The sequence below is a fragment of the Columba livia genome, chromosome 6 (genome assembly GCF_036013475.1).
Source record: "Columba livia isolate bColLiv1 breed racing homer chromosome 6, bColLiv1.pat.W.v2, whole genome shotgun sequence".
In the NCBI taxonomy this organism is placed as follows: Eukaryota; Metazoa; Chordata; class Aves; order Columbiformes; family Columbidae; genus Columba; species Columba livia.
In genome coordinates, this window is record NC_088607.1 from 5,024,176 (window position 1) to 5,048,941 (window position 24,766).

Genomic DNA, 24,766 nt, shown 5'->3' on the forward strand with positions numbered 1-24,766 from the left:
CAATCTACAAACCTGTAATCAGTTAAAATTTGTCTGTTGAAACCACGGCTAACTTTCCTCTGTGCTGCCAGATACTTAGAAACTGCTGCATTTACACAGCCTCCATTTTTCACATGGCATTGTCATCCCAAGGCTTTAGCTCAAGCACTGATTTGCTTAAGCTCTTCATTGCAGCAATCCTTTCTCGGAGAGAGTGACATATACATACAATTATATGCTCCATTTTAAGTGCACGAGTACATTTCAGCACCTGGGAGCCCAGTTTGAAGGACACTGAATCCCAACTACACCCATAGGTTGGCTACATCAGCTACAAGTGGACTAGAAAAGTTTTGAAATCCAAAATGCAGACATTGTCATCAGGAGCAACAAACAAAAAAAGTTGGAAGAACATTGCATGAATTAAGTAACACTGAAAGTTGGTCCTTAAGCACACAGTTTGTGTATTTAAGGTGATTTCCGGATATAGAGGAAGATCCTAACAGGGACCCCCATCATTTATTCAGTTAGTAAGGACCTTTCCAACATGTCCCACACACTGCTCCTCATGCATACAAGGCTTTAAATCTAAATTAACTAGATGGTAATGAAAAAATTAAGCAGTAACTCAGTGTTTTCCAGCTCAATATCAACATTAAATGTTAGCTTTCAATATCACTAAGTGCACCTCAAATATTTATGAGGGGAGGAAATTATAAGAGTAATAAAAACCTGAGCCCAGAAACAACCCTGAACAGTTATTTATTTCCATTTTGTATGTGGGTGTACGGGAGCACAGGAAGGGTAAACAAGTTTTTGCCTTTGGTTCATTAGTCCAAGTCAAGTTAAGGTCAGAACTTTACATCTGAAAGAGGGAGGGCTGGAAAGACAGCAGCTTTGCAAATACTTTTGATCTTTTTCCATTCCTCCCTCCTGCACAAAAATTGCAAGAACAGCTGCTTAAGAAGAAATGCCTTGATACTCATGATACCACCCTGGCTCTGTGCTCAGCCCAGGAAGCCTCACCTAAATAAAGGGGAAATGTTTTTTGAACACAAGGAGACCATTTTACCCTATTTGAAGCATCCTCCCTCCCATCAAACCCATCAGTATTTGTACTGGTCCCCAAAGGGATAAAAGTGGCCAGGCAGATCACTGCCTCTGTAACCAAATCAAATTACACTTGTAACAGGAATTAGACTAAGGGAAATTAGAGTAATATAAAATTACAGTGGTTCTTGTTACATTCTACTAATTACAACAACAATAGGAACAGGGACATGTGCCATACTTGTTTTATCTAGGGCACTCTGTTACTAAACACCAATGTGTTATGCCTTAGCAACATACTTAGTCAAAGATAAAATACCTCATTCAAAAAGCACCTCACACTCTTTAAAATAAGCATTAATTTCATCCAGAAAATACATATTAGTATTTAAACGAATTACCCCAATACCACAATTCAGAAAGTATATAATTTGCTTTACAGTATATTTATTTGGATTTCCTTTACTAGCCTTTTTACAAAAAAATGTGAGAAAAACATTTAAACTCATTCAGCAGTTTCAATAAAAGCCTTTGAATTAATGGGTACAACAATTTATTTCCTCAGCTCATAGGTGTGACTTGCTTATGGTTTCTGAAAGATCTAAGCCATGCTGCTGAATCTTCTTCTACCCTTAAATCTGAACATTAGCTCGATATGAAATGCCGCCATGAAGGTGATCAGAAGCGAGAAGCTTTACCTGCATCTGCCTGAGTTTGGAGACTTATCATCACCATCCAAAACAAGATCATGTTGGCAGCCATCTCCGTGGAGCTCCCGATCTCGGAGAGAACCAGAATTTATAGGCAGAGACACTGAAGGGCGTAGCTCAGCAGCCCTATCTGTCCTTCGGTTAAATCAATACCGAACACGTTCCTCCACTGCCCTTACCTCCCGAACTTCCAAGATGTTTGACTACCCCATGTTTGATTAGTTATCTAAGATTTATATCTTCCTGGTTCTAAGGAAAGACAACACCTGACATTTCTCTCAGAGAAAGGTAGAGCTTAAAAGTGGCTACAACAGCTGCTATTTTCCCATCCCATCCCATCCCTCTTTCAGCTGTGAAGTTCTGTTGCTGTCACAAATGTAACATGTCCTTTTCTCAGGTTTGAGTTGTATCTGAGCCACAGTTGCTTTTTAAGCTTATGTAGCAGATCCTTCTCTTTTGTGACTGCAGATGTGGAGTGTTAAGAGCATGGTGGCAAACAAGCAAGGGTTTTATGGAGAGTCTTCTGACTGACATGAACTTGCTGGGGGAGACATGTCCACCAGCTGCTGGAAGGGTATACCCCAGAGACAATCATCATGTCTACAACCCCTTAAAATGGTTGTGAAACTAGTTTCAGGAATTGTCAAATATCACACATAACTTACCATAATGTATTTCTCAAATATTAGTTACACCTTAGGTAGCTTTCTGGAGGTAGAAGAGTTTGGAACTAGTTTGCTGAGCTGCCTTGAACTATCCTGGATCATTTCAATGTGTTTAAATAATTTTCTATCTAATAGATGTCACATAGAAGTGCAGTAGAAAGTGAGGCCATTAATCTCTTCCTGTGTTCATCCTTCGTTGTGCTTTATCTTCACCAAGGTAGCAGGACTGACAGTACATTTAAGCTCTGCCAGTTATCTGCTGCAAAACTGAAGCCACAAAAGTCATCTTCTGCATTTTGTCACAAACTGAAGTCCAAATTCAGTAGTCATACACTGATCATTGTCAAACTGCACAAACCCTCCCAGAGAATTAGGTGTTTAAGTATAGGAATATGGACAAGTAAAGAAAATAGGGAAAATTCATCCTAAATTCTCTACTTTTGAAGGTCTTAAGAACTTCACAGATTCCTTGACACATCCCTCCTCCTCTTGGATTTAAAATTTATTTAAGATAACAAATAATAGGATCCAATGGAACTCTGCAGTGGATTTTTATGAAGAGAAACTATATTTCATGTCACGGTCAGGTTTCAGTTGATCCAAGTGCCCATCAAAGAAATTGCAGTTGCACAGCACTGGTAAATTTGCCAATGTTTAAACAATACGTAAAACTCTGATGTCACAGAAGATTTAGCCTTGAAGGGGCCTCTGAAGTCCATCTGGTCCAACTCCCAAGTCAAAGCAGTTTTATCTGCAAGTTCAATGAGGTGGCTCACGGTCTTAGTTGTTCCTGTAAATGTAGAATAATTTTGCTGGTCATTTTCTAGACGAACTGCGCAAAAACTTCTGGTAGATAGAGATTTGATATGCTGGTTGTTTCTGCTGCTGGTTTTACATGTGTTTGGATTAATTACTGATTGGTAAATGTATTACTTCTCAGGAACTCAGAAATTTGTTTCTTGTGCCTCATGAAATGTGCAATGTGACTGTCCGAACCCCCCAAAACCAGCACCCAAACTCAACTTGATACAGCAGAGGAGATCCAGAAGATCAAAAGAAGCACAAACTCTGTAAGAGTTACTTTGTTAGACATGCAAACAGCTCACTGTCTGTAAACTTAGGTAGGGTTTTGCAACTTGTATTAGGGTTTTGCAAGCCAGATGGAAGAAATGGTCATTCATGGGAACTGGAGGAAGGAAGGGAGGTGACTTGGTAAACCTGTCGGGTAGGTGTTGCCTGCCCAAAGAGATGAAAGAAAAGCAAGAACAGATTAGAAACATTGAAAACTCAACAAAAGGTTTTAAAATTTGAATGGAAAAGAAGAGCAACATGAGACAATGCCAAAGAATAACTCTGAGGCAAGATCCGGGTGGCTGTGCCACATGGGCCCCAAGAGGTTGCAATGGCAAACATCACTGCATGGCCATTCTACTTGAGTGCTGGCATTCACTGCTTGGAGTCTGTTGTCTCAGTTCTTCTGTCCCTAGATAAAGAGAAAACAAGTGTGATGGATTGACCTCGGCCTGCTGCAAGACACCATCCAGCTCATTTCTCATTCCTCCTCCTCAACAAGTCAGGAGAAAATAAGGTGGAAAAGCTCATGGCTTGAGCTATGGACGGGGAAATCATTTACGAAGATGCAGAGCTGGCTGGAACACATCACAGTGCCAGAGACGCTGGGTCAGAGATCAAGATGCTAGCTGACATAGCGTGAAACCACCCTTTCCATTACAGTACTGGATTGCATTTGCAGTGGTCACTACACGGTCCCTGGTACCACAGAAAAAATATCCAAAGAGCCAGTGGCAAAACCAGTCCTTCGGTATTAACCTCTTCTGCACAACATGATCTTTCTTCCCACCAGGTAGGATGCACAATGGGGTGGGAGGTTGTTTGTTGAATCTCAGCTCATTTCACCAAAACTGGAACTTGATGAGGGTGTATACAAACATTAGCTTCACTTTGGATCCATACTTCTTTAAAAGTCAACTATGCAAAGAAATGTTTGTCTTTTGGGTGAAAGAAAGGATGCAAGTTGTCCACAGTTTCTTATTAATTACTATTATTGATCAGTTCCCACTTACTCCTTTAAATTCAACTGATATCAGAATTTCTGTTTATCCTTGATGGTGCCTCCCTAACCTGGGACACAGCAAGGGGCAGAAAGCACATGGCAGTCACTCAGCCCAAGCTGAGATAGCCTACATGGTACCCACCTTCCGCTGCTCCTCATACTTTCTCCCAATTTGTTCACTTTCCTTTTTACGCAAGTGTTACCAAAGCAAATTGCAAAGCTGGAAAGGTTTGGTTGCATAACAAAATTGAGATTTATGGTTAAGCTCTGTTTGCTTGAAACAGTGAAGGCTGATTCCATGAGCAACTGGAGACAGCCATGCTGCTTGGCCATGGGAATAATGCCTGCCTTCCCTGTACAGAGCTCTCCTGCCAGCCCTCTGCTGCGCTTGCTTCCCGTAATGGTCATGATCTCGTTCTTTAAATCAACACACTCAAACCTGCAGCTGGTAAAGACAGATTAAGGTTAAATAGCAAAGAAAAAAAAAGAAAAAAGAAAAATATAATCTCAGAGCATGTCCTTGTCACCACAAAGTGTCAATACCTAAGGTTTACATAAGCTCTTACTGGAAAAGAGTTAATAACAAGACTTGGAGGAGGGACTAGGACAGGGGCTTGCACACTTTGAAGCAGCCTTTAGCCACTGCTAAAAAGCTGCACCTTATTCTGCAATCCTTTGCTTCTGGCACCATGCAGGTAGAAGCATGGAGACCTCTCCTACCCTGGCCAACTGACAGTCCAACTGATTTTCTAGGATGAGATAGATGAATTTGACGCCTTCTGTCCTTGGGCATTTCCTTGCCAAATGGACTAATTCTTAAACCATTTTAAGAGGCAAAAGACCCATGCTCAGAAATAAAACTACTTCTACTTTCCCACCTGCAAGTAGCCTCATCCAGTCATACCACATATGGCATTTGCTGTGATCACTCACCACTTTGGACTTTTAGGCAAGTGCTAAATATTTTAGTCCCAATAATAAAATTTAAATGGCTCCAAAATTGGTGGCAACTAATGTCAGCAAGCAATGGGGAAGGACAATTTAATTTCCATCCATCCAGGATCTCCCTTAAATCTTACCTTAAGCTTGTTGAACAAACTTAATCTAATACCTGATAAAACAGCAGAAGTTGAAAAAGGTGAGCGGTGGCTTGCAGAAGGAGGATGGGTCTGAAACAGTCTTATTGTTTGCTGAATACAAAAAGGAAAATAACTAGTAGAATGATCCATTAATCCATAATCCCATAAAATTTCAGTGAAAAGTAAAAGGGTTACCTATAAACTTAAGGATAATCAGAAGCGTTTGACACATATCACAGTTTGAAAATGTATGTTTTCTTGCAACTAAGAACTCCCAAACCAAAGTTGCTGTGGAAGTTCACAACCTGTCATTAATTGCTTCACCTCCAAAAATGACAAAACATTGTTTAACACTGCATTTACACAAATATTGACAGTGTTCCCATGTCCTTTATGCAGTGGGAAAGAATCTAACAAGGCTATATATTATTAACACATACTTTTGCCTGTGCAGTTTGGCCAACTTCCTAAACAATCCCTCCCACCTGGGTTTGAAGTTAGGGCAACAGTTCCATGAATTCAGCTGGGCTGGTCACCACTAGTTCTAAACTTAATAGCAATGCTTCCTTTTCCCAATATGACTTATAATTGCATCAAAATACTTCTGCCATCCTAACAAAATAAATAAAACCATTGCCAGAGGACATTTCTGTTAAAAAGGAGAGAGACTGTGAACATAAACAACACATATAAAAGAAAAAAATGAAGCAACAAAAATATGCTTCATGAGGGGAACAACTGTTTGACCAGCACAAGGACATGCCTGAATTCTGCAGTTGTGTCCTTCTTCATTATTGCAATGCCTTTTCCAAAATACCATGTAGTACTTGACAAGTATCTTCCAGTCTCATAAGTACTCAGATGAATATCTGGAGGCAAAACTGACTTGCAACACCAAATGCAAGAAATTTGGGCATTTAAGGCTGCACCCTGGAAGTCTCCAACCCAGAGAAGTCCAAGCACTTACCAAAGCTGTGAATGACCAACAGTACCAAATTCAGATCCCTGCTCTGAATGACCAGCCCCTGGCCACAGCTCCAGCCGGGCACTGATGCTCTTGGTGGAGACCACCACAGCTCTCCTTACCCCTACACTGACCTTCTACAGGAGGTTTTGTATCAGATTAAGTCACTTTTCTCTGCCTTGGCTTTCTGTGTCACTTCCATTCCCTGTTCTTCAGAGTCACTGCACAGTGTCTGGAAATAATTTCCCGTGTTCTTTGTTTTAAATAAATTTATTATATTTCTTTGTTGAAGTGGATTCTCCTGAAGGCACAATTTCCCTGCTGTGGCTGAGGTTTGGCAATGGTCTGATTCACAAACAGAAAACCCCCTAAAGCAGATCCCAACCCAGTTCCCTGCAGGGCAGCAACTATGAGAATTAGCACTGTTATATAAAAAGTATACATGCAGAATATCACAATAATGAGGTGCCAGGCAAAACTCAGAGGCAAGATCCTCCCCGAAAACCTTGTTTCTTACCAAGACCCAGCCCTGCCTGACCCTTTGAATAAGGCTTTGAGTCCCAGGAGAACTCCAAGGTGGTGCCACCCTGTTCCCTGCACCACCCCATTCCCTGCACCACCCTTCTGCCCAGTATCGTGCTGAACTACCTCACTTTCAATTACACCTACAACAACAGGGCACCTTCTCCAAATTCCCATTTAAGATCTACCACAGAATAGCTCAAACAGCATAAAAAGGGGAAAAAAGTCATAATGTGATGCATTTTTATATATACAAGGCTGTCAGAGTCCTGCAAAGCCCACCTCAGACTATATGTCTTCTTGCCTTTTGGAGCAATGCCCACTTCCATAAAAGAACCTATCTACACTTGACTTGGACATCAATTCGTCTTAGAAAAACTGTATTAACACTTCTGATTTGTTGTTGCCTAGAAGAAATGCAGGTAAACAAAACAGATTTAAGGAAATGAATTGCTATAGAACCGATTTTAAAGTAAGCATCCTGATATTCAGAAGTTAACCTCCTCTGAAAGATTTAATTCATGTTCAAAAGATTAAGAATTTTGTTAAGCATAAATTTGTGGTAGATTGCTGGGATTATTTTCCTGTAATGAATGCAAGTTTCAAGTTTTAGTAGTAACAACATGGTTAACAAAGTACAATATGTGGATGTAATTTTGACCAAAAGGCTTTGCACAGGCAAGTATTATATTTTAACATAATAATTAATAGTTGATTCTAAATAAAAGCATTTACAATCACATAAAACAAGTGGTTGATAGCACGTTCTAGTTATTTAATGGTTATATGAAAGTTACTTAAAGATTTTCCTACAGTAATATCTAGATAACATGACATCTAGATCAAGATAGATAAAACAAGTAACCTTTTCACTTTCAGCAATACAGCTTCTACCACTTGATTTCTGTTTCAGCAAGTCCAGCCCTTCTGTGGTAAAGATGAGGCAGTTTCATTTTGCATAACTCAATCTTCAACTTATCTGATGGCCAAGGACTGTGTGGTATAGCTGCAGCTGCAGGGGAAATCCCGTTATGTATAAAGACTTTCTAATACGAGAGATTGTGTGTGATGCACTGACTCACGCGGGAGACGGCTGAAGAAAAACTGAGTCAGAGCTACTAGACACCAGTTCAGTCAGCACAGCCAGCCTGCAGAAATACCTCAGAGCACATAGACTACCAGAAAAAGAAAATTAGCCCGTTAGAAAGTGTATTATTTGCAGTAGTATATTATATATATTATACTATATGTAATTTAATATGGGAGCTACATAGAAGAACTGAGCAGTAAATGTAAGATTCTTTGATAATGTTCTGCTGCTGAGATGATGTGAACAATGAGAAATGACACACAAAGGCTTCCATGTTCTCATGATATCACACATCAAATAAAGTGTGTAATAGCTCTTCTTGAAAAGGGAAAACTTAACTGAAACATAATTATAAATTGTTTTATGCATTATGCAACTTATTACTACATATCCCCATTGTATCAAAACAATACCACTAAATACTTAACACAAACAAGGTAAATCTGGCTGGATAGAGCCACAGGTACATGGGGTACATGAGCGCTGTGAGCCAGCACAGCAGCTCGTGGAGAGGGGAACCCGGTGCCAAAACCAGGCTGCAGTTCCACACCCCCACAGACCGAAGGCAGAGTTAAAGAATAAATACTATTCTATATAACATCGCTCCCCTGCTAGCCACAGGTAAATGAATTGTCAGTCTCTGCTGAGTTGCTAGAAGATGCAGCCAGACCATTGCACGTGGCTGCAGTTTATCCATACGGCAGCAGGTGATGCCCTTTGGCAAGGCTGGGTGCTTCAAGAGGGGTTTGAATCCACTTAAAAGAGCCCGGTAATAACGAGGACAGATACAGAAAATGTGACCTGAGATAAAAAGAGATTTTAAAAGTTTCTGGGGATAATTGTCCTCTGACTTCAGAGGAAAAAAGCAAAACAGGAGGATACGCTTAATAGTATTCAAATACACCATGGGTTGCTGAAGAGGAGAAGCAGGAAACATGCAATATCCATGCCTATATCAAATGGCATAAGTAGTAAAATATTTCAAGTAACAGCTGGAAAGACTATTCAGTATCAGGAAAAAAAGCCCACTGAACACTGATGAGAGTTGGCAAATTTATGGAAACCTCAGACAGGTTCGATTCAAGTGCAAATGGCTGTGCAAGGAGATGCAGCACCTCTCCAGCCACGTGTGCCATGGACATGCTACGTGTGGTTGCAGGAATATCTCCAGCAACTTGTCAGGTGAGAGTCCTGGAGTTGTTCTGCTGTGCACCCAGGACAGGGCTGCTGACAGGAGGCTCCAAATGAGGTGGAACGGGAAGGTATTTCCACCTGTTCCTGCTTCCTATCCCGAGTTGTGGCAAGAGTGGAACTGTAGCATTTCTAGTAACAAATTTCTAGTTACATTTCTAGTAACAACAAATCTAGTTACGTTTCTAGTAACAAAAAATCTAGTTAGGTTTCTTGTAGCAGATCAAATGAGGCTCTGGCGTTCTGTGGCGATCTCACTCTGTTTTTTCCTCCAGGACAGTAACAGAGCAGGGAGCTTTGGCAGGCTAGGTTTTAATTAACATTAAAAAAAAGAAAAAATTGAGCGAAAGAAGCCTTTGCATGTGGTGGCAGGTTTGCAATGGCCCTGGGGGCTTACACAGCTGGAACCGACCCCTATAGAGCTCTTCGTTCTGCACAGCTCTCCCGCCTTCTCTTGGGAAGGGCTCTTTCATTAAACAAAAAAGGACCACTTGACTGAGGATCAATAAAAGCAAAACTAATAGACTGTAGGAAATAAACAAGATAATAGAATAATTTTGGTTGGAAGAGACCCTTAGGATCAAGTCCAGCCATAACCTAACTAAATCATGTCCCTAAGAAACTCATCTAAACGCCTTTCAAACCTCTGCAGGGATGGTGACTCCACCACTGCCCTGGGCAGCCTGTTCCAATGCCTGACAACCCTTTCCAGGAAGAATTTTTTCCCAATATCCAATCTAAACCTTGCCTGGCACAACTTGAGGCCATTTCCTCTCATCCTGTCACTTGCTACTTGGGAGCAGAGCCCGATCCCCCCAGATACAAGCTCCTTTCAGGCAGTTCAGAAATCAGGTCTCCCCTCAGCTCCTGTTCTCCAGCTGAACCCCCCAGGTCCCTCAGCCACTCCCATCACACTTGTGCTCCAGCCCCTTGAACAGCTTCATTGCCTCCTCTGCAATCTCTCTAGTACCTCAAGATGAATGCCATAGCTTTGGTATAGTATTATCCTCCACATAATTCTATGTATAACATTTACATGGTTGTAGTCCCTTTTTTGTTACATCAGTGAAATATTCCGTTTTCCAGTAATCATACTGGTGGAATGCAGCATTCTTTTGCCAACTACCAGCTTGTTCCCCCTCTTCCAAAGGAATGCTTCCTTTCGAGATCCCAATTTTCAATTCAAATGAGACATCCTTCCCAACCACAGATGGTGACTAATCTTGCTGCCCCATCTCACACACGTGAGGAACAATTCTGTGCTGGTGCTGCCACTACTGCATTCAGGAATTCAAATTGCACTTGAGTTCCCAGCTTCCCCAAGCCACAGTGGTACCCTTCTTTTCCAGCAGGATACTGTCTCTGATCATGCTTTCTGATTCAGATGTGAGGAAATGTACTCTTATTTTCCAGTTAATCATAAGCATGTTTTACTACAGATTTATTTTGCACCAGAGTGGCAGCTTTTTTTTTTTTTTCCTGATACATTTGTCTATTTCTGGTTGCCTCACAGATTTGGGGTTTTCCTGTAAGAGCAAAGCTGTACAGGCTTTCAAACCAGACACAGCATCCTGAACTTTCTAGGTTTCCAACTCAGCCTGTCAACTCTCCTTCCTGCCAGACACATGAACTTACTCAGGATGCAGACAAAACCTACTCTCTCCTTGGCAGATCTGCCCTGTCTCTCAGAAAGCTGGAATCAGCTCTGTTATGAGAACAACTTGCGGCTCTTCTTCCTGAACAGACACTCGGTTCAGGCTCCCAGGGACATCTCCTTTTCCCCCTGCACCACCCACACTCAGCATCACGTACATCAACAGCAAGGGCTTGACCCCCCCTTTGTCCAGACACAGCCTGTGCAGCTTCCACAGAAGGTGGTGTTGAGTTTTTAGCTTCAATTCGCCCTCTTGTGGACTTACCTGACCACGGCTTCTTGTAAATACCTATTTCTCCTGCTGGTCACCCCCGTGGGCTGCTGCTCCTCTCTCAGGTTTTGGGGGCTCTGGGGAAGGGGGGACAGACAGGCAGACACAGCAAGACCCCACAGCTACTGCAGGGACATACCCAAAATCACAGCTTGCTCAATAACACCTCACACCCATATTTTCCCCTGCAGAGCTGTGATCTGCACCATTAGCTCAATTTCAGAGGGGAAAGGAAGATTGTGCTTCCACTGGCAGCAGCCATAGCCCACGAAGGAGACAGAAGAAATGGTGCCATCTACCCCAAGAACTCGAAAGAGGAGCAAACAGGATGCAAAATTTTGCTTTTCAGGCAGGTGTTGCAAGAGTCATTGTGGAACCATAGAATGGTTTGGGTTGGAAGGGACCTTAAAGATCATCTAGTTTCAACCTCTCTGCCATGGGCAGGGACACCTTCCACTAGACCTGGTTGCTCAAAGCCCCGTCCCACCTGGGAAAGGTTTGAGTTTGCAAGGTTGTCCTGGAGCTGAAAAGATGGGATGAATGAGCCCTGTGTAACAGTGCTTAAACTCTGCCTGCTGTGGGATTCAAATGGAAGCAAGGGAGCACGTAAAAATGCAAAGTACAGGAGATTTACTGCTATAGGAAGTGCATTTGTTTTAATAGTAGCTAAAAGTATAAAACTAAGAAAAAAAAGTGAATGTGAATTAAAACAACAAAAGGGATGGAAGGAGGAAAAGAAGGGAGACTGGTTTGATTTTATCAGTAAGATGGACTAACTGCTTTAATCATTCAGGGAAGGTAGTTTCATGTGCTTGTACATGAGTCTTTGAATAGAAAATCTGTTCTGTACTTAAACAAAAAAAATTAACTGACATGGTTTTCCACAATGACTTTTCATCTCAATCTGCTTTAAAAAAAATCTGTTTATCAGAGATAATCATAGAAAGTTACTGCACAGAAGAGCTATAAACCGTCTGAGCTGTGTCTGTGCAGTGAGTCCAGCAACAGGCACAGATAAACTGAGGAGCTGCCATTGCAGTGCCCTGAGCCCACAGACTGATGTGACACAGTCCGTTTCCATCAGATATTCATGTTGCAAACTTTCTGAAAATCACTGTGCTCTCTGCATAAACACTGAACAGAAAAGGAATGAGCAGAATAAATATTTAATTTTCTTCTCCGGCACGTTATGCAGTATTTCCAAGCCACTAAAGTTGATTCTTTACCAAATTCAGTAAATTTGACTCCTGCGCTTTAGCTCTGACTCATTTTCCCTCTAATTAATTCCTAATTATTAACCACTTCCTCAGTTTATGGGGACAGTCACTGTGGTACCATGACTACTAAACAGAACCATGAAAACTGGAGGAAAACTTTTCCAGCAAATGCCGATAGATTAAATTGATGGGCACTCCGGCAGCTGCCTTCCTCACTTGCTTTGTCCAATTAGTCAAATTACATGTGTACTGGGTTTAAGAGTAATTTTGTGCAATAAATAACAAATCAACAAAGTAACAGTACGAAGAGGCTAAACTGGTTGAAACCCTGGGGCCCAGTGGCTCCAGCCCTGACTTCACAGCATCTTGCACAAGAGAATGGAGTTTGGTGTTGATGGGAACAAAAGAGATGGTGTGTGTGCCAGACATCTGTACAGCACAGCTGGACACAGTGCAGGATGTACAGACAAACAACGTACATACACTTAGAATGTAAAATCAGCAAAGTTTTCTTCTATCCAGTTATATACAGTCAAGAACAATGATGGCCTTCACATTATGAGTGATGCCACCAATCCCTTAATTTCCAGATAACTTTATTATAACTGGGTGAATTTTGGGGTCTGGATGGGACATTGCCAAGCTGAGATTTGCATCCTAAAGTGGAGGGTATGGCACGATGAGGTAGAACTTCAGCCATCACTTCTCTGCCTGGCCCCTTCCTGCCTCTTGGGATGAAGAAATCCTCACAACAGCTTGTAGGCATTTAACTTCAAAGCCTGATTTAACATCATCCCAGGGTGTAATTTCAGTTTTCTTTTGCTGATGGTCAGCAGTACTAATGGGGAGGGGGTTAGAGAAAAAGGATGGGGAAATTGTGTAAAGGATGCCAAGTCACATCCTTATTTTCTGGGTGGAAGAAGAAACAGAGGGAAATAACGTGGGAACTTAGGAACAGCAGAAATATCTCAAATATATTTCAGTCAAGGAGACCCCCAGAACCTCAAATGAACATTTCTTTAGTCTCACCCTAAGGATGAAAAGTAGTCCTATAGTGAGCTACCATCACATGCAAATAAATACTCTGGTCCATATCAATCACTGCTCTGAACCGGTGACAACTAACTTCTTGATTACCACTATTTCTCCTGGATATTTGCAACTGCAGTTTTAATCACCTCTACAGAGTTTTTCTAATGCTCTAGTAGATGTCTCTCTCACTCTAATTTGCAAAGACATAGTTTTAAAAACATCCTTGGCTTCCTTAACATAAGTACAAAATAATAATGGGGGGAAAAGGGAAGAAAAAATGTGGTATTGAAACCACAGAACTTTACTGCTTGGCATATAAGCCACAGAAACCAGACAATCATTAGTCACGATCATTTCTTTTACAGCTCAAGACGTTTCCCTCATGGAATAAGTGAATTAGCTTTTAAAAACTAGCTCAGTGCAGACACACGTAGCCATCTACTTGGTGTCACATACGCAGCAACTCCAGTTTCCATTTCAGACATTCCAAAATGCTGAAAATCAAGCCAAAATGTTCAATTTCCCTCACTTAGTGTCCAACACTTGCTAAAATTTCCAGGAAACTGATATTTATACAATATGTGCCAAAGCTATTCTGTATAAAGCATTTTCAATTGCACTTTGGAAAGAACTGTGCATTGGAGCGACAAAGAAAACCCATTCCAAATCTATAACCCAATAATACATCAAAAATACATGCTAATTAATTGTATTGAAGGCCAACTTTGTTTCTGTATCTTTGCTTATCAGTAGTGTTATTTTAAATACTTAAAAACATTTAGAGATGTAAGAAACCACCTGTGTAGCTGCAAACACGGTCAGATACTAGAAAAGTAAATTCAAAACACTTTTCAGGATATGCATGTGGTTCTGGATATCTTGTGCAAATAAATTAATTGTAAACAAAACCAGATAAAACAGAAAACCACTTTCAAATACATGATGGAAAATGACGGGCTGCAAAAAGACCATCTCCCACCCCACTAGATGGAGCTATGGGCTAGAAATCTGGTCAAATATTTCACTAATCACAGTGGCACAGGAAAACAATTTACACAATTCAAGTTAATTTGCCTCTTTCCCAATACACAAGGCAAAACCTGAGTCTTTGTCCTCAGGCACTTATGCCTCACAGCAGCATCTACATAAAGCACAGGCATAAAGATTTTCTGTGCTACATGTCCTTGCAAGGGCATTGTCAGTAAACCCAAAGTAGCCAGCTAGAAACTTAGCAAAGAAATTAATGGTTTTGCATATTAAGAGACCACAACAACAAATAGGAACAAAGAGAATCAACCAGCTCTGTAAATTATTCAAACACCTGTTTTGAAACAAAAAGGCAGATTAAAAATAACGTTTGTTTTAAACACAACTTTCTGGCTTTGGGACTTTAGCTTAATTTTTGCAAGTTGGGGTGGGTGCAGTAGCAGAGAAGGTAGGCAGTTCTTCAGTTTATTTTTGCTGGGAGCTGTATGTCACCACACTATGCACTACACAGGGCATGGATGGTCTGCAAAACATAATGTCACTTCACCAGGGAGCTGAAATATTGATCAGTATCAATAAGATGAACTTGCAACAAATATACTACAAAGCAGCTCCACAACATCATTCTACTTTGCATTTTTCATGCTAAAAAGTATTGCAGACTTTCAGCCCTTTGCACTGTAATACCTTGGCAGATTTTCAGTCATGCGTGATTTACCACAGCGATGGAAGAAGGAAATCAGTGATGAGGTGTTCAGTCATGTCAAGTGTCAATACACTGTATGGCTGTGTAAATTCATAGTGTTGGAGGTGAGAAAGGGCAGGCACTGGCGCTTGGGGATACAGAAGCTCCCAAAATCAGAACAAGTTGGCTGAAACAACTGAAATACAGCTGGTGGGAGAAGCAGTGCTGTCAGGGATCCAGGTCTAGAGGATTTGTTTCTGTAATTGTGTGGAATACAGCACTTTCTTTTAAAATCACAAGCTGCCAGCTACCCAGCTAAAGAGTTTTACTAAGAAGCAGTTTCCAAAACAAGAACATGTTTAGGAATGACAGTCACCAAAACTTGTCCATAGCCCTTGGATTTATTCTCTGAGATACATATTTCAACAGAGGAAAGCACAAGCTGCTTAGCTTATTGTTTACCCAGTGAGTAATTACACTGTAATTAAACTTAGTTGATTGTTCTCCTTCACAATAAGACAATTCCATTCACTACCCAAGCTTCAAAGGCATCCATAAATCTATGTATAAAGATTAGCCTCTATGTTAGAGGAACGCCCAACATCCTAAGTCAAAACCAAGTCCTATCATACACACACCAGCTCTCAGATTGTGAATAAAACAGCCTATTTGAAAGAGCTTAAAGCCAGACCTACAAGAGTTACAAACATCCTAATATCTGAACTGGAATGGTATAGGGTCTGTGATCCACAATTTCTGTTGTGGGGAAACAGATGTCAGGCATTGGTGAAGTTGTAATTAAAACAATAAGAAAATGTATTAACATCTGGGAGACAGGCAATATGCAATAGCCTATATGACAAATTAGAGCCATGCTAAGAAAAGCAGAGGCACAAGAGTGCAAACGCATGCACATACTGAAAAGAGCGTTTTGGTTTATGATAAGAAGCAGATCATCAGGACATCCTCTTGGGCAGATGTGCTGTTCAAAGAAAAACACTCCATAAGGGGAACTACAATGAATCACTCACAAGAAGTAGTACTGTTGAATTCTTTTAATAACACTAGGAAAATATCAGAGTATTAAAATCCTGCACGGGATCCTCAAAGGGTTATTGTGGTTGGGATTTCTTTGTGTTTATAAACCAAACATTTTTTCCCCAATTGTGTTTTCTTTTAAACCAACTACTCCTTTACAATGGTATTTCCAGTTAAAACACAGCTAACCTATAAATACCTGAATACCACAACACACATTGTGTGCGTGGGTTTTGTTTAAATCTTAGCGGAAAGAATGGTAAATCTATTCGACACAGGGAAGCAAACGTTGATTTGTTAAGCAGGGAATGTAACAGCCAGTAAAGAATACATTGCATACATAATACAGAAGGAAAAAATTATCATCTGGAGTACGTGAAATTACACTGATCTTGCACCTTTAACCTATTAGAAGTTACTCTGTTGGCCAATACTAATCCACTGAACAAGCAGAACGTTGGTCAGAAGTCTAATGTTTCCTGTACCAGCACAGAGAGAATATAAGCAGTCCAATGCTGTTAAAAGAAAACATGAAATCCAGCTCATGTTTCTGGTTAGGGATCGATTTCTTCAGGAATTACTGTTAACATCACATCTTCGTTGCCCCTGCGTACAACCATGTTCAACGTACTGTCCTTTTTAATAATGTCACTGACATCACTGGCTGAACTTATCGACTGTCCATTGATGCTTATAATCACATCGTTGTCCTTCAGGCCACCACTGAAAATACAAAGCGGCAATGTATTATTATAATTGCTATTTTATTGTCCTTACAACATTGTCTTAAAAGAAAAGATCGCTAGATTTTTCCTATTTCCCACCCAATAGCAGTTGCACAGAGATGCAGCGGGCATGCAAAAAGCAATCAGAATTTATGAAGCGGTGAAGATTACAACACAATGAGGAAACCTCAGAGATCAGATGCAGATACAATTTTGACGAATTCCATGTTTCATTGTCTGTAACAGAAATCACTATGGCAAATAACGCAGTAATTCTACAATAAGGATCCTGGATGCTGATTCAGTAGAAGAGATAGAGGTGTATTTTTCTTTTAAAATAATTGCAACAAGGCACTCATTTTAGAGGGATTTTTTTCTTGCTTTTATTCATGTATACATAGCAAAGCGACCTGAATGGCATTGTGTGTTAACACAAGAGGAATTTCAGTCCCGAATCCATGCTGTTCTCTACATATAGCTTATTGGCAGCCACTTCACCTTACCTTCGTGTTTTAAACTTAAGCAGAATAACACACACAGTGATTTAGCCAAATCACCAAAAATGCACGTGTGTCCTTGTCCAGCTGCTCACAGCCCCTAGAACCCTTCTCCTGACCTCAGCACCTTGTGCAAACTGAAAACAAACCCCTCCTGACTCAAAGCAAGACGGAGCAGAACTGGAGCGGCACCGCAAGGCTCCGCTGCCCGGCGCCGTGGGTCTCTGTTGGAGCTAGTTGAGACTGCTGCCAGGACCCAGAAACAGGGTGGTGAGGGATACCATCATCCACCACAGCATCTTGTCTGGTCTTGCACAATGATCTGGCTCCAAGTTATGGAAATATTCACCAAGTAACCAGATCAGACATGATTCAGCCCTTCAGCACAATCCTTCTTCACAAAACCACAGAGCTTCACAAAACCACAGAGCAGTCATCGGCCTCTTCCACCCGTAGAAAACGTCTTACATGAGTGTCTCCTGCAAGCAGGGTGCCCTGGCCAACATTTGCAATGAATCTGGTTGCCTACTGAAAGCATGGATTAAAATGTTCTTGTGGAAGAAACCATCCACATTATCCTGGTCTCTTGTGCAGCCTCTGCTCTTGACTTGTACCCAGGACAGGTTGCTGCACCCAGCATGTCTACATGATGCATCCCAGAGAAAAATCAGTAGAATGGGTTAACCTGTAGACAAGGGGACCAAGAATGGTGGAGACAGAGCAAACATGGGCTGCATTGTAATTGCCAGGCCAGCCTTCAGAGGAAGTGTCCTGATTTAACTTACCCTTCAAGTTAGGAGGCTACATTGCCTCACATTTCTGCTAGCTCTCTAATGCCCTTCCCCCTTTCTCCGCTAACTATTATCCGTGCTCCTATAATGGTTTTTCTGCACCTGCAGGTTGGACCATGCACATTCAGTCCCACAATGGAGCAGCCACATTATTCCTAAACTAACTGCAGTTTAATTTCATGTTGCAGATACACCAGCATTCTGCATCAGCAGTGCTGCCAACAAGAATTATTTACACAAAGCAGCAATAATTTAGAAAGCAAGCCAGACAGCTAACACTGTGTATCTTATGGTGGCATCCAAACTGTAACAAAGACATCATCCATCTATCCTCGCAGTATCCCCAAGAGATAACATCTGCCTGCTCCACGCAGCTTTCTGCCCGCATGCCTTTGGTGCTACAGATGCCCCTTTCTTGCCACATTCACACTTTTCTCAAATGACCTCTAGTTTCAGAAAATGAATAAAGTTTCCTCTTTCCTACCCTGGACTACTAAGCAGATTAATATTAACCAAAGTCTGAAGGGAAAGTGTCTCCAGCAAGAGCCAGCCAGAACAGTGCTGGTGACCACAGACCAGACGCCACACTTCAAGTGAGGTTCTGGGCAAATACAAAGATCTGTTGGGCAAAACCAAAAGCTCTTCACAGTAATGTGACTCCTAACAAAAGTCTCACATGGAAGAGTATCTCAAGCCAAGAGAGGATTTCACCCTAGATGGTGGCACACCAGGAGAGCTGCTGGGTTTACCCAACACCAAGGAGCTTGGGCTGAGATGCACAGATCTTCACAAGGTGGACACAAAGCATCTCCTTCACTCTTCTACAGCAGCGACCAGCAGGGCTTGCGCACACACAAGCAAACGCCTTCATTCTGCACTGGCATCGGTACAACAGATGTCTTGGAAGCGATCGCTGAGGAAAATGAAAACTGAGTTTTCACGCCCACTGAATCCTTGCCCTTTCATCCGGGAACGCTGACAGGACTGCGCTGCAGTACCCGATACATTCGCAATATTGCCCATCAGGGACCGGACTGAAACCACAAAGCGATTTCCAGCAGACAACATAATAGCTGTCAGATGGTCATAATTTCGTTAATTTAGCATAATCGAGATAGCCAGTTAAGCAGGGATCATTCTCCACCAGCAACCCCTTAAGCCAGTGGCAGCGGTTTTCAGAAGAAAAGTAGCTCAACTTACGCTTCAGCTGGTGTTTCTGGAATTACTTCAATAACGTAGGCCCCAGAGACAACATCAGGAAAGTCTTTATGGCGATCCTTCAGCTCTCTAGCTTTGCTGGAAAACGAAAAAAAAAATAGCAACAAAAATATTTTGGCAAGATGGGAAAAAAACACGCATTTTTGCTTAGTTAACTCACTTAACATTTACTAGCTGAGGTATTTTACACATGTTGATGCGACACTTCACAATTCATATTAACCCTTGCACGTATTTCAAGAATTATTACACTTTTTGCATGCTTTTTAATGCCTATTTCTGATAAATACAACCATTTCAATAGATACAGAGGATCAGAGCTAAAACATTTCAAAACTTGGTCATTACTCTAGATCCTGAACACCTAAAAAATCCCAAAACCCTTCAGATTTCAATGCTTTTTGATACCTCCGATCTTTCACATGTGAAAACTTCTGGGTGTTTCTACGGGACATAGAAAAACTCATCTGCTCATGAGTTTTTCCTGGTTGGAGGGTGAATAAGCAAGTCCACACAAAACCTTCATTTTACATTAACTGAATTCTTCATTGGAAATAATTTTATAGAAAGAGAAATATGCATGTAGCTGCTGTAATACTTGAAAACATTCCACCCTGTTTCCTCCTTGAGTCTTGTGACAGCACAGGACAGATGGCAACTACCCTAATAGACCCCCCCCGGACAAACTGACAATCACTAATTATTCTCTGCTGAAGCATTAAGGAAAAGAAAAAGCCAAGGAGTTGTTTGAAAGGTGAGGAACCTCTGCTTTTACTTACCTAGGAGTTAGAGACATCATTCGGATGCCAATGTACTTCTTTGTGGTTACAGCTTTTCCTACAAAGAGGAAAACAGGTCTTGATTAACTGCTCTCACCAAAGAGAGCCTCAATGGCTCTCGTCTTTCTGGTTTATCACTATTTCCATGTTTTTCCTTTTCCAAAGTGGTGAGATACGGTACCTTTAGCTTGTCTGTCATGAGATTCAGTTAGAAACTTTTTGATTTTGTCTGATGGGATAGCAAACGAGATCCCTGCTGTAACTTTTAATGTGTTAATTCCTATGACTTCACCATCCTGGAGAAATAACAAATTGTTATTAGCAAATGTGAAACATCATGAAGATAAATGGATGATTTCTTGCAAGCAATCACAAAGACGCATTCCATAGCTGGTTTTCAATCTTCTAAATGGTTTCTTTAAATCTAATTTGTATGAATCATCTATTAATAAAAAATTTTGGAAAACAGATGGTGCTATATTCCTGCTAGAAGAGGGATCAGAATTGGGCAGCTCTCCAGCTTGCAGCAGATGAACAGAATATTCCACAGCCAATTCTGATCTGTTTAGTTCAGCGGGCACCTTGCAAAGTGCGGCACCGACAGGTTCTGACCAAATATTTCCCACAAAATCAAATGCTTTTCCCAATAATGTGACTTCAAGAGGGAATTTCAGATTAAACCACTTTGCTGTCACTTGATGGTTCAAACACTTCTGAAATCTCAGCAGCTTCCTTCCCTGATGTATCCCACACAATATATCCCAGATAATATATCCCAGATAATAACTATCCAGCTATAATTTTTAAATGCAGGTTACTGCTGAAATTGCACTGTGAGTTGGGTGAAAAAAAATTGCCAAATCTCCAAGGAGGAAACTCTGAGTAGCTCTTTCTCCCAATTTATACCATCCCTTATTATGCTGCAACGTCAGCTCTGTGTTCTACAATATCAGCAAATAAACCACAATATGCTGATAAAAATATGTGGATTTTTTAATCCACTCTCAGTGCAATTAAAAATAAAGTAGATTTTGTTTTGAACCGTTAAGCTGAGTTTCAGTGTGTAAAACAAAGTTCCAGCTGCACGTTACACAGTGAGGGCAAACACCTCAACTTTAATATGTGCTATTTGCTTTTTTGCAAGGCATGGGCAAAAAAAAAAGCATTACAATTGCTCAAAACAATGCAAACTGTAAATACTTTAAATATTGAAATCTAAGTGTACCTTGTGATTTACCAGCATAAACACAGACAAGTGATTACTAAGAACCATGTGAATTTTGTGCAGTCATCCAGCTATCAAAAGCTCTGAATCATATTTCTGGTGTGGGATTTTGTTTGTTTGTGGGTTTGGCCAGGGGGTTTTGTTTTGGTTTTAAACTAAAAAGTTAGAAATACAAAATATGACACCAAACAAACTTAAAGAAACTCTTACCAGATTTACTAGGGGTCCTCCAGAGTTTCCATACTGAAAATAAACATATGGCAAGAACATGTTTTAATATCTACCTCTTAATGCATGGCAAGCAAAACATTAAAGGAATTTTTGAAATATTTCTGTTGTAATTTTTTCATTGTCTATTAATCATGTGCAATAGAACAGTCTTGACATCCAAACCCATTAACTACACTCCACATCGTCCCTTTTAGCTGAGCTTTGCAAACACTTCTTCCTTCTTCTTTTGCCAGAATAAGTTAAGAAAGCCAAGGTTTTTCCTTTGTTATAATAGCACCACACTAGCAGCTTAGAAGGTTTTAGGACAGTTCTGGGAGCTGCCAGTGAAGATTTCTTACAGGCAAACAGTAGAAGCACAAAAACTATTGTTTTGCCTTAGTGCAGAAACAGATTTGAATCCTTAAACTAAGCTTGGCTTCTTTTTAGAAAACATGGTGGATTTTGAGAAGATACTTATTCGCCAGGGATTATTGTCTCCTCCCTTGTAATCTGTAAGAATTTTGAAGTGAAGGCAGATATTGTACTTGGTGTGGTTCCTTGGGGGATTTTTAAACAACAATCAAGTGCTGCTGCACCACAGATGTCCGTATTTACACGGATAAAAGAAAAGCCAACTGTGCTTGCTGTTCTTAAGAACTGTATTTTCAAAGCAACTATTCAAGGAATATAAGAGGAGACAGGGATGAGGTTCAGAGCGGGACCTACGTTGATGATGGCGTCGGTCTGAATATAGTCCATGTCGGAATTGCGGAGCCCCAGCTCCTTCCCGCCACGTTGAGTGGTGCTGACGATCCCTGTGGTCACCGTGTTTTGAAGGGAGAACGGACTTCCAATGGCCACCACAAACTCTCCTGGCCTCAGGTCTGCGGATTGGCCAAGCAGAAGAACTGGCAATTTACCCTACAAACAAAAAATGTTAAAAAATCAGATGTTGTTAAGACAATACTACATCAGCAAAACAATTTCTGCAGAAACATGAATACATTAACAAAACAGAGGGAGAAAATGAGGTTTTATCGCTTGGGGATTTTGCTCGCTCTGTTTGCTTTGAGTATTTCCTGTGGTTCTGTACAGAAACATCTCAATGAACTTCTGCTCTAAAGAGTGGGCTCTGTAGACTGTAGGAGTTCTTTTTCCGCAACAGGTACCCATTAAATCAAAAACAGTTAAAAGACCAAAGGAATATTTATGCTCTGATGTACAAAGCAAACATCTGATGATAATAGGAATGAGTTGTTTCCAACGGCTTCTTGAAATAATTAGCCAACAGCTGCTGAAATAATATATTAAGACTAAACACCAAATTCATGAAATCAACAGCCGAAGCGTATCAAACATATGTACAGTTAAAAGCATTTTATATTCTCATAAGACACCAGCTAATGTTTAATCTTTTTTCCCAAGAGTATCTCTTCTAAATTATTATATTGCCTCCTACATACTCTGATGTTTTCTGAAGATGTTAAGATTTAAAGACTTTAAGGGATTTTTCTGTTATGACAGTAGGAGATACCATCATATTTTCCTTTAAAGATCTTATCTCCATACATATATTAACTATCTTCAATAAAGACATTCCCACTAAGACACAAAACATTTTAAAATCCAGCATCAATAGATGCAAGTTGCGTATAGAATGCAGCATCAAATTCTGCAATTTACAGCAATTAAAAAAAAGGGGAGAGGAGGCTGGATCCACACACATTTGCCCAGGCAATGGATCAAGGGAACCGAGTCTGGTTTCTCCAGGACAAGTTGTATCTGCACAGGAACTGAACTGGCTGGATCACAGATGATTCCAACGGGACCAATAACCCCCCACAGCAATCAGAAAACAGCTGGGAAGCTCTTCAGGCCTCCTACTCCCCAGGTGGTTAAGAATGATGTTCTGAAACAGATCATATTTCTAATAAATATTTTGCTTTATTTATCACCTGCGTGTAAAATACACATTGAGCACCATTCTCTTTTTCTTCGCGTTTTCAAAAATCAGCCTTTACCCTTTCGGTGATGTGACATCATTTTTAATCTTTTCATATGTTTAATCTGTTCTCCAAATGACCCTCCCCAGGTATTTAACTACATATTTAATCATGCCACTAGGCTGTTTCTATTAGCATCAATGGACCTGGACATGTATACATTTTGACATAAGGATTTGAAGGATTAGGAGGTTGCTGAACCTGAAATCAAAACAGAAGTCTGAAGGGATGCAGCTTTTGTTTGGCAAATCTGACTTGAACATAACTTTCCTCTAAGCTCACCCCACTTCAAAATTCTTTTGCTCAACGCACCTGGCCCCAAAGGGAAAAAGGCATTAATATAAACTTTAAGAACAGGCCAGTGACTCTAGATGTAGAAGCCCACCTAGAGATTAATTTAAAGCAATTTCCAAGGAGTGGATAACAGTCACTTTCTTGAAAAACAAGGTACATTCAAGGTATTCTTGAGCTGCCTACCTAAAATAAAGGTACACATTGGCTTAATACTTCTTGTAGTTAATTCCTTCTGGAAAACTTGTGAAAGTGCCTTTTTCATCCAGTACGTGTTCCAAAGCACACAGATTTATGCGCCTATACTTGATGGGATTATAAAGCTATATACTCTGTCCCCAAGTAGCAAAGAAATAAGACAATATTTAGTATGCCCTAAATTATTTGTAGAAATTCTGGAGTGATAATTTTGTTTCAGAAGTTAACAGAAGCTGGATCATTACTAAATTTTGTCAAAAAGTGAAGATATTAAATGTTTAAATTTGAAATTAAGGGCTAGCCCTTTAGGGGTCTTTTACCACCAACCTGTATTGATAAGTCTATCCCCTAAGTTTTAGGGACAAAAATCCACTAATATATATTAACCCAAATGCCTATCACTTTGTATTTTTCATCTACAGTTTACTTTAAATGTCCTAGCAGACACACCATGTCTGTAAAGTAAAATTGAAAGAGATCAGTCATCACTATATGCTGCTGCAAATACAGAAGTTATGGTTTCAATATTTCACAAGCCTGGTCCTGTGTATCCTTTGTAACAATTCCGCCAGCAAAACTTTACACGGATGAACAGATTGTTTCAATAAAACTCATTGCCAA

At 40.5% G+C, this 24,766-nt stretch overlaps 2 protein-coding genes across 4 annotated transcripts in view; both read right to left on the reverse strand.

Moving 5' to 3' along the window:
* LOC102092903 (cubilin) overlaps window positions 1-1,833 on the reverse strand; it is a 41,016-nt gene extending 39,183 nt beyond the window's left edge. For all 3 annotated transcript variants that reach the window (XM_065066801.1, XM_065066802.1, XM_065066800.1), the window contains exon 1: window positions 1,728-1,833. In XM_065066801.1, coding sequence (XP_064922873.1) covers window positions 1,728-1,791 — 64 coding nt within the window. In that variant the 5' untranslated portion in view covers window positions 1,792-1,833. The remainder of the gene's footprint in view (window positions 1-1,727) is intronic.
* Window positions 1,834-16,210: 14,377 nt separating this feature from the next.
* Window positions 16,211-24,766, reverse strand: part of HTRA1 (HtrA serine peptidase 1) — a 33,477-nt gene continuing 24,921 nt past the window's right edge. Inside the window, exons 4-9 of the mRNA XM_065066804.1 lie at window positions 22,380-22,574; window positions 21,654-21,686; window positions 20,400-20,514; window positions 20,219-20,276; window positions 19,422-19,517; window positions 16,211-16,931 (exon numbers count right to left, since the gene is read on the reverse strand). Coding sequence (XP_064922876.1) covers window positions 16,763-16,931; window positions 19,422-19,517; window positions 20,219-20,276; window positions 20,400-20,514; window positions 21,654-21,686; window positions 22,380-22,574 — 666 coding nt within the window. The 3' untranslated portion in view covers window positions 16,211-16,762. The remainder of the gene's footprint in view (window positions 16,932-19,421; window positions 19,518-20,218; window positions 20,277-20,399; window positions 20,515-21,653; window positions 21,687-22,379; window positions 22,575-24,766) is intronic.